Here is a 10,688-nt window from a genome sequence, read left to right as displayed (position 1 = left end):
GACTGCAACCTATTCTGTAGTTCATCAGAAACATTTACTATGTCCTGTCCTTTGTGAGACCCCAGGATAAGAATGCTCCCCTTAAAGCTACTCTCCACACATTAACTGCAAAAGTGTTGTGCTAGTAACACCATGACCACTATCTATAATGACGGAGAAAATCACACCTCGCCCATTGTTGCCGAGTCCAGTGGCTCTATAAGACCGAGTAAAAACACCCCACGCTGGGTTTTCAAAGCCGCAGGCTTTACCGGGTTAAAATCCTCAAAGTGTCAAAGAGCAAAAGAACAATGATGTCACTTTGAGGAGTAAGGTGCACGTGACAGGCCAAGCGCTGGTGGTTTTAATCGCCTCACATGCATGCAGCAGCTGGCCAATGAATGAAGAAGCCTGAAGAAGGATGGAAGCACTTGAGTTATGACGCTGGTGAATATTGGCAATACCACGGACTGCCAACAGAACCACCAAATTTGTCTTGGAAGAACGGCCAGAATGCACCTTAGACTCAGAATCCAGGGCGGTGAGATTTTGTCTCACGTACTTTGGGCCTGAAGAGATCAGTCGCTAGAAAAGGACAGCATGCTTGGTAAAGCAGGACTAGCAGGGAAAAAGAGGAAGCCCCTTAAGGAGATGGAAGGACACTGTGGCTGCAACCATGGGCTCAAACACAGCCACCACTCTGAGGATAGCGCAAGAGCGTCCTGCTGTACGTAGGGTCACGACGAGTTGGAACCATTGTGCTTTATTCCACTGCACATCATGTCCCTCCGAGTGAGAACCGATTTGATGGAACAGCACAACCCTCTTTATGGAAACCGGTTGCCACATCTTTCTCCTGCGGAGGGCCTGGGAGGTTCAAGCCATCGCCCTTTTACATAGCAGTCACTGTGTCCCCAGGGCTCCTATCACGGCAGAGGACAAGCCATAGTTTACAGAAGATCATTAATGCTGGTAACTAGGAAATTGACATGACTTTGTTTTTCAGTGGGTCAAGTTTGCTCTTCTCAGCCTTCAACTTTGAAGGGTTAATCAAAGTGGACGGGAAAAAGAGAAAGGAACAGGTGTCTGAATTAAAATTTTTTGCACATTAGGCTGAGATAGATATATAAAAAATATTTCTTCAAATTATTTCAGAGGGGGTCCCTCAGAAATAGCTGTTGGAATTCTCCAAATAAAACGATTAAGAGTAATTTAAAATATGCATTCCCATTTGCAATTATTTGAAATCATTCAATAGTTTGTCGCGTGTTAATGGAGTGAGACAGATAAAAGGCAGTCCACATTCATGATGTTTCGAAGATAAAAATCACTTCAGAGGTCAACTGAGGCCCTCGCTCATGTTCTGAGTATAGCCATTGTGATAAGACCTGAAAGAAAAACAAAATGGAAAAAATGGTAAAAGAAAATGCATTTCACAGAACCTGCCATTCAGTAAGTAATTGTTTAGACCTCAACGAGCAAATAAAATACCTCATACAAACAGGCACTTGACCAAAAACTCAAAGTCAATTGGAATTTAGTTGATATTTTACAGAAGAAATCCAATTTAAAGCAAAGGGCAGTCACTGGAGAGATTGCATTACGGCACTAATGTCTGGCCATAACTAATTTAACCATCAAATATACCTCGTACTTTATCTGGTAGCATCAGCTTTAATGATAGCAGACATGCCATTTAAACGTGTCGGTAAAGCCAGCAGACGTCACCAACAAAACCATTTGAGGGCCTATTTGTATTTCAGGGCCCGAGGGTCACCAACAGAGGCATGGTATTCCTCCTCCGCTCATCTCTTTTGACACCATGGCAATCTAATAATAAAAGCATATGCTAAGTCCTACAAGAACAGTACAGAAAATGAGATGTGAAGATTAATTATCTGGGACTGAGCAGTCCAAAAAGATGCCCCAAAGAGGTAAAAGCTGAGAGATGCCTTGGAGGAAAGACATAGAAAACCAAGAGATGAGGGGGTGTTTGAGGTGAGGACGTGCAAGAATAAGAACATGGGGGAATAAGAACCCTGGTGGTACAGTGTATTCCATGTTGGGTTGCTAACTGCAAGGTTAGCAGTTTGAAACCACCAGCAGCTCCGAAAGAGAAAGATGAAGCATTTTGCTTCTGTAAAGAGCACCAGTCTCAGGAACTCACAAGGGCAGTGGTGCCCTGCTCCAGACTCGCGATGAGTCCAAATGGACACCATGGCAGTGAGAAGAGCATGGGCGTCGGCCCAGAGCTCTACAGGAGCTTTCCTGGACTTCAATTGAGGATCTGTACAGGGAAGCAGCTGGACCAAATGGGCTCCGAGAGCCCTCAAACCGATTGCAGTCTTCCATTCCAAGCTATGGGGTTGTGCTTTAGTCTATGGACAGTGGAAAACTACTCAAAGGTTCGGACTGAGCAGTGGCGAGGACACCAAAACAGAATAGAATGCTGTCAATGGGACAGCAGCAGAGTGGGAGATAGGGGACACAGAGAGGTAGACAGACAATTTGGCAGACATGGTGAAATTACAAAAGAGCGAGGCAACCAAAGAGAACGAAGCACTGAGGAAGGCTGGTACCTAAGAACTGGTGAGTGCTGAGTGAGTCCGAGGAGAATCCCAAGTGAGCATTTCAAGTCGTCATGACAACCCTAATCTGTGACCCAGAGTGGGTGGGGTTAAACTTGTGGGACCTCGAAAAACAACGCTGCCCCATTAGTTCCGGCTCCCACAGGTTCCGCGAAGGAAGGAAAGAAGGATTTAACAGGAAGTGAGGGGTTTGATTCAGAGAAGGGCTCGTCATGATAAGCATGGCCACACGGCTCAACTGCATCACCGTAGGTGCTTTGTTAAGTGGCTTCCAAGGACCAAGTCCAAAGAGTAGAAATGCTGTATCCTGAAATATACACATTTTACAGACATATTTCACACCACTGTAAAGCCATAAAAGGAAAACCGTTGACTAAAGAAGAGTGTTCGACCCACTGCCTTCAACTCAATTCTGACTCATAACCACCCCGGAGGAAAGAGGAAATATACTCCCTAGGGTTTCTAAGGTTGTGAATCTTTCCTGGAGAAGCCAACTACATTCTCCCAGGTTATCTTGAACCGCTAACCTTCTGCTTAGTAAACCAACCCTTACCCAGTGTGCTTCCAGTATCAGATAATAGATAAATAGCTGTAAAGAACTAAATAGGTGCTGTGGCCAACCCACACATACATTAGACCTAGTCTACTTGGATGAAGTACAGCCAGAATGCTCCCTGGATTTGAGGATGGTGAGACTTGGTCTTAACATACTAGGGACATGTTATCAGGAGAGACTGGTCCGTGGAAACAGACATGATGCTTGGTAAGGCAGAGAGGCAGTGAGTGACAACAGGAGGAAGAGCCTCAGTGAGATGGACTGACACCATGGCTCAAACATGGCAAAGACTCTGAGGACGGTGTAGACCTAGGTAGTATTTCATTCTATTGTACATAGTATCGCTTTGAGTCAGAAGCACAAGAAACCAGCCTAATAACAAGAAACCTAATAACAAGAAGCCAGCCAGACGGAAGACACTTACCTAAAATGTAAGCAGCCACTAATTTCTGGTTCACACTTAAGTGGAGGTAGAGAGGCACCAGCGATCCCACATCCCCCAGTGTAGGAAGCATCAGGGCTGCAATGCATACCACTCCCAGGAAGACAGTGAGGAAGCTTGGGCCCGAGGAGACTACTTTGTTTTCTGCAAAAAGACAAAATACCCGAGTTTGCTTCTTAAAACAACCTAAGGCCAAAAGAGGTTTACAAATATTGTCCACCACTCACCAAGATTCGACTAGTTTGATCTGGAAGCCCCTAACTCAGAGTCATTATGGGATGGAATGTGGAAACGGGCACCCTACAGTCCCTACTGAAAAGGGCGGTGGTCACTAGCCTTTTCGGCACACCCACCCTAATCAGTAGGAAGAGCTTGAGCACATATGATCAATGTCTGTAGATTTGTAAATTATATCTATCGCTACTGTACTATCAGTGTGTCTCATCTGAAACATACCAAGAGAACGGAGCAATAATATGCTAAGCAGCAGCAGCACTTGAAGCTCTGCTATTTCCCCATACTCCAAGGGATTGTTGGAGTGCACTCCATTTTGGGAGCTCACCGCACTGGAGTTCCATTTCTCTCTAGAAGTCTCTTAAATAGGTCTCAAGACAGGGCTGGCTCCGTTTTTACAAATGTGAAGTAACAAAAAAGATATCATTTGAGTGCTTATAAAAGCTGCTGGGAAATTTTTTTCTCTCTCCTCAACCTCATTACTAACAAAGAAGAAAGCACCAGAGATCTTATCTGGCAAATAAAGTTCTCATAAACTTGGTTACCATGCCCACTTTTCTATCAACAGTTCTGGCTGTAGGAGTACAATGAACATGCCCAAGTTTTTAAGAAACCTAATTCCTAGTAGGCGTCCTTTCATTAAAAGGAATAGCCAACAGCAACACAAATTTTGTGTTTTATTGATGAAATAATGCTGTTCATTTTATTATTAAGCACAGCTTTTCTAAATTATTAATAACTTAATAATCATCAGAGCCAGAGAGCTGGAGACCAATTCAGCATTAGAGTGATTATTTCTTGTGATGGAGCAATAACACAAATACCTTTTTAAAAAATGCCTTTATTTTAGCACCTTGGTCATCATTACTTGTTAAAAGAATGAATTTTCAAGGACAACGTGATAGTCACTACAAACTGCTCACCCCCCCACCACCAAAACACGAATTAAGGTAATTGCTAGGAATTTTTAGCATGAAAGGAAACTTCAAACCCATTTGTATAAATGTTTGAACGTTTTCAAAATAGAAATCGTTTTCTCCCCACCCCTGGTACTACAATTGCAGCAAACAATTTTACAAAGACCCAGAAAAAGCAAAACTTCCTCCATGATCTTATTTTCCTTGAGGTAACACTGAACAGCTTGGCATAGATCTTTTCAGATTATCTGAGTACACACACACACACACACACACTCATGCATTTTTTAATTACAGGTTAAAAAAATCTTTATAGATTTGACAAATTTTATACATTTCACATACAAAGCGTATGACATTTCTTTGTGGCATAAATGGGAATTATACTATTCATACGGTTCAGTGTATTTTTTTCTCACATGGAAATCTATTTGAACTTTTTTCTATGTTGACACATTACCATCAGATCTTGTATTCTAGACTGATAATCTAGCTTATGGGTACTCCTAATTTACTCGGAACCCAATAGATGGACTTTGAGATCATTTTCAATCTTTTATTATAAATAATAATAAAGAGTATAATTTTCTTAAGCCAGAGGGCAGGCACAAATTCAAATATTCATAGCAGTTCATTAATAATGTAATTAAGGCAAACCTACTAAGACAAGCTGTATCTTTGAAAACATCTTTTTATTAACCTGGGCTTTGTTGTTTTGTGAAAGCTACTTACTGGGTTTCTTTTAGTTATATTTCTGTTAAATGAAAAACAAAATGCAAGAACTATACAATTATATTTTGGCACATGGAAAAGGCCTGGAAAGTAACATGAAACAATTACACAAGTAGATCTGTTAAGTGCTTTTCCTGCATTTGTGAGTGCTATAAATGTCTCTTCGAGACCCCTCGTGGCGCAGTACGTTTTACATGTGGCACTGCTAAACGCAAGGCCAGCTGTTTAAAAGTACCAGCCAGTCCGCACGGTAAAGAGGAGGCTTTCTACTCCCTTAAAGAGTTGCAGTCTTGGAAACCCACAGGAGCAGCTCCTAGAGGAACTGGCCTAGTCAGAACTGGCTTGATGGCAATGAGTTTGGTTTTCCATAATGTCTCTTATACAATACATTTACAATCAATTCATTTTCAAGTGTAAAACAACCATGATGTAGCCTCTGAACATTTTCCAGCTGAGAATCACAAGAATTAGTCTCATCTGCGTTTGTACTAATGTTTCTGAAAGCCCTGTGTAGATTGTGACAGTTGAATGGTTTTTTTTTGGGGGGGGGGAACGGTGCAAAAAAATCGCAATTTGTTTCTTCATTTCAGTTCAGAAAAACGTAACGAAAAGAGAAATTTTGAAATTCCATGTACTGAAAGTCACAATCAAGTTCCTATTAATTTCATAGGAGTTCAAAATATCACCATGTCAACATAGACTAAATTGCTCACCACTGTATTCTCTAAGAATATGTTACTGCTATATTACTGGGAACACTGGGATAGGTTGGTCAGGACTAAGGTTGGGGTTTCTATTCTAGAAAATGACAAAAGCCCAGCAGGCAAAAGTAAAATGATCCAACAGACTCTTGCCAGATGTGAAATTCATCCAACCTTCCAAACTCAACACATCCAGCACACATTGATTGTGTGTGACGACTCTGAACCAGGCATGCGCTGGCTGCTAAAGAGAAAACAAGACAAGGTGCCTGCCTCCGTGGATCTGATGTCACAGTTTTCGAGACTTGTTTTACCCCTAAACCAAAACAGGGCATGCCAACCTCAGCTATCCTCCTTTGCTGATCTACTCCAATTCTATACATCAGAAGAATTCTGATGAAATAGATACGAAAAGGTCACCATAAAATTAACAACAGGATAAAAAAAACCCTCAACAAATACACACAGTCATTTTGTCCTTTAAAGGTGATTTTGACATGAATGCTACAAAAATTGAAAAATAATAGGGGTAGTGGTATATGCGTGTGCTCTTCAGTTCTTTCAGCTAGAGAAATACCCAGCATATCTTAGCGTTTAGTTTCTTAACTCTAGGTCTTTGAACATTTCACAGTACTACTTTACTTTGTTTTCTCGAGCCACTCTTTGAAATCTTGTGTTTAGTTCTTTGACTTCATCGTCTCTTCACTCAATTTTGTACTCAACATCGATGTTAGAGCAAGTCCTTTTAGACATGCATTTTGGTCTTGTCTTCCTTTTTTCCTGTCTTTCTCCGATGACCTCTTGCTTTATTCATGTAGGATGCCTTGAAGGCCCTTTGGTGTTCAATGCATCAAATTGATTCTTGAGATGGTTTCTAAATTCAGGTGGGATAGACCCAAAGTTGCCCTTTGGCTTCTGTAGATTTGTTTCAATGCTACTCAGCTTTAAGTTGAACTTGAATAGGAGTAACTGGAGGTCTGTTCTTCAGCTAGCCCCTTGCCTTTTATTTTTTTAAATATTAATTGGTTTATGTTTTAACAATTGAACCAACATACAATTCACATACACGAGAGGGTACTCCCCCCCAAACAAATATTGCTCCACTGGGTGGAGCCTTTATAGTATGCATTTTTCCCAGTAGGCAAGCATCAAGCATCTCGCTCAAAGTTAGTGCACCCAGTGGCATCGCCTGAGAAGGTTCCTTCTGGTCATAACAAATGTTTTCATAAAAGCAGTTTCACTTGAACCTCATTTTTTTGGTGATTGCTGATTTAAGAGAAACAGCATGCAGCTGTGAAATTTTGTTTCCTGTTCGGGAAAAGTGCCACAGAAACTGTTATGATATTGAACACAGCTTACAAGGGCAGCATTGTGTGTGTGGGGAAATGCAAGTGTACAAGTGGTTTTCTCATTTCAAAAAAGGTGAAATGTTGATTGATGACAAACCTTGCTCTGGACGTCCGCCAACTTCCCAAACGGATGAAAATGTAGACAATATTCGTGCACTTGTGCCTAAAGACTGACGACAGACAATTGAAAAGATGGGGAAGTTATCTGGACTATATCGGAGTACGGGTCAGTGAATTTTAATGGTTTGTCTTCTGCAAACTGAGTGCTCAGAATTTAAGCTCTAATACCATTCCCTCCTCTGGGTTTGGATTTTATCAGTTACAATTCTTGGATCACACAAGCTGGTGTGCTTCTTCCATGAGGACTTAGTTGACACCTCATTAGGATGGCTGCTTGCTTAAGACAAGCCGTTAAAACCCCAAATACTATTCTTTCTCATAGCCAGTCCTTGTATTTAATCACCATTTATGATGGTGAAATAACAGTATTTCAGATGCTTATGTAGTTGGCCTTGAAAATTCTTATCATGGGAAGTCCAGGGTCAGGATTGGAGGAAGACAACAACCTACAGATATGCAGATGATACAATCTTGCTGGCTGAACATGAAGAGGGCTAGAACCATAAATGATGAAGATCAAATGAGAAAACGTTGACGTTTTCAAGGATTTCATGTTAGGATCCACAATCAGAGCTTATGGAATCAGCAGTCAAGGGATCAAATGACCTGTTGCATAGGGAAATCAGCTACACAAACATAAAAAAACCAAACTCACTGCTATCCAAGCAATTCCAATTCATACAGAACCTGTAGGACAGGGTAGAAAAATCCCCATGGATTTCCAAGAATGTAACTCTTTATGGGACTTGAAAGCCTCGTTTTTTGTCTTGAGTAGCACCTGATGGTTTCAAACTGCTCACCTTGCGGTTTAGCAGCCCAACTACACCACCCAGGTCCTATCAATGAACCCTTTTTCAATGGTGAAGAGGCAAAGATGCCACCCTGGGGGCTAAGGTGAACCTGACCCAAGCCATAGTACTCTTAATAATCTCATATGCATGAGACAGCTGGGCAATGAATAAAGAACATGGAGGAATTGATGCATTTGAATTACGTTGCTGGCAAAGAATACAGAATATACCATAGGCTGTCTTGGAGGAAGGACAGCCAGAATGATCCTTAGAAGCAAGGATGGAGAGACTTCAGATCATCTACTTTAGACATATTGTCAGGAGGGAGTAGTCCCTGGGGAAGGACATTCTACCTGGTAGGAAGTCATTCAAAACGAAGACGACCTTCAACAAGATGGAGTGCTGCAATGGGTGCAACAATGGGATGAAACATAGCAAGATGGTGAGGACGGTGCTGGACCAGGCAGCATTATATATGCTTGTCTATACATATGTGTATGTACACAGACACACACTACAATTAAACCTAAACTCATTGTTCCTGGTTACGAAACCAGTCTGTTTAATGACAAAAACCAAATGCTCATAAGATTGCCGTTCTTATTCTCGAAGAGGCATTTAAAAGTGGAAACCTTGCATTTCATAAGTGAGTCAACCTCACGATATTGATCTGACTTCGAAATACATTTGACAGAGGGTTCCCTTTGGCTGGAAAAATAAAAGGCTGATTTTGTTGGTGAGTCACTGAGGAGAAAAAAACTATTTACTAATTACTGCCCAGGGCCTAGTTTCTATCTTTTTCTGGTGATAAAGTAATTCCACCAGAGAATCTGGGCACAGCATACATGAACCAAGAAACCTGGCTACTGTAAATCACAGAGGCATTACTCCTTGTCTTATTAAAACAGTCTATGACAAATGAATTGATATTGACTCATGAATGAATGCAACAAGATTATTTTTAATCCTTAAAATATAATGTTACAGTATCAAGGCAGCTGCTCTACCACATTCTTACCTACCACATTTATGTATATCATTTTTTAAAAGTTTCCATATTTCTCTATGGAAAATTTCATCCTGCCCCCTTTATAAGTGGGTTGGAAGAAGATAATGAGAAGAAGGAGGGGGCAGGATGTCCAAAGAACTGAATATGAGGGCAGTGTCAATGTTGAAAGACTATATCATAACACTCAGGAATATCTAAGCTGGAAGGAAATGAGGAATGGAGAGGGATCCAATTAATAGCCCACAGGGGATATTATAATCTACTTAGTTTAATTAACTTCAACTTTAATGAGATTTTCTTCCCAAAATAATATGAACAGTACACCAAGCTTGGCCCATTGCCAAACGCAATCTCTCTCCTCCTTCAAACTAATTAAATGGGAAAGGATATAGGAAAGTCACAGAATGGAACTGCCAAAGTATGGAACTGCCAAATTTACTTGCGTCATAGTTTGGTGCCTGCACTCTCAGATTTTATTATATGAGGAGAGGGCTTCTAAATGTTTGTGGAAGAATTCCATTTGTTCCATGAATTTTTGGAAGCACTCCCCTCCCCCTCCCCGTGGTGGGTGGTACTTCCAAGATCTGTGCCCTCACCCCACAGCCTCATCTGGAGAGGGGTACTTCCTGCTCCCAATGTCCAATACTTCTTGGTTAAGTTTTGAAGTAGCTGAATAGGTTGAGTGGGCTGACAGTGGCAGATTAGTTTTCTCATAATTATTCTTAGCACCTGGATTATTTTAAGGCCAGAAACCATGGGAGCCCTCAAAAAGGGCTTTCCAACCCAACCCAAACTACCTGGTTGAATCGACTGCTCAAAAATTAAGCTTTCCTTTATTCTTTTTTCTTCTTCTTCCTTTTGTTGTTCTTTTGCGGATGGGAGAAGAGTGGCAACCACCTCTTTCCTTCCTAAAGCCTTCCGCTGGCTTTGCTCGGACACCTGGAGCCGGAATTTGTCTATTACACCATAGTGGCAGGTGCGAACGTCTCGATGACGAATCACACTGGAAACATCAAAACACAACAAAGGCGGTTTAGGTTTCTGGGAGCCTGTCAATCAGCATGCAGCAAGAGAAGTCAATATAATGAAATATGATTCACTGGCAACCAAATACTTGATTAACAAACATTTGCTAATGACTGGGTGTGTGTGTGTAGGGGGTCCCAGTATAACCCCCTTCAAAATAAGTCAATCTAAAATATTTGATGAAAGCACATACTCTAGAACCAATCAAAAGGTCTTCGGTTCCAGAATGGTAGGTAGAAAAAAA

The 10,688-nt window shown here is 41.3% G+C and overlaps 1 protein-coding gene across 1 annotated transcript in view; it reads right to left on the bottom strand.

Moving 5' to 3' along the window:
• Positions 1-723: 723 nt before the first annotated feature.
• Positions 724-10,688, bottom strand: part of MOSPD1 (motile sperm domain containing 1) — a 35,625-nt gene continuing 25,660 nt past the window's right edge. The window contains exons 4-6 of the mRNA XM_004715358.2: positions 10,216-10,421; positions 3,548-3,709; positions 724-1,367 (exon numbers count right to left, since the gene is read on the bottom strand). Coding sequence (XP_004715415.1) covers positions 1,336-1,367; positions 3,548-3,709; positions 10,216-10,421 — 400 coding nt within the window. The 3' untranslated portion in view covers positions 724-1,335. The remainder of the gene's footprint in view (positions 1,368-3,547; positions 3,710-10,215; positions 10,422-10,688) is intronic.

The sequence above is a fragment of the Echinops telfairi genome, unplaced genomic scaffold (genome assembly GCF_000313985.2).
Source record: "Echinops telfairi isolate 266 unplaced genomic scaffold, ASM31398v2 ScPeMD7_20;HRSCAF=75, whole genome shotgun sequence".
NCBI classification, from domain to species: domain Eukaryota; kingdom Metazoa; phylum Chordata; class Mammalia; order Afrosoricida; family Tenrecidae; genus Echinops; species Echinops telfairi.
This window is presented reverse-complemented; position numbering and strand designations above follow the sequence as displayed.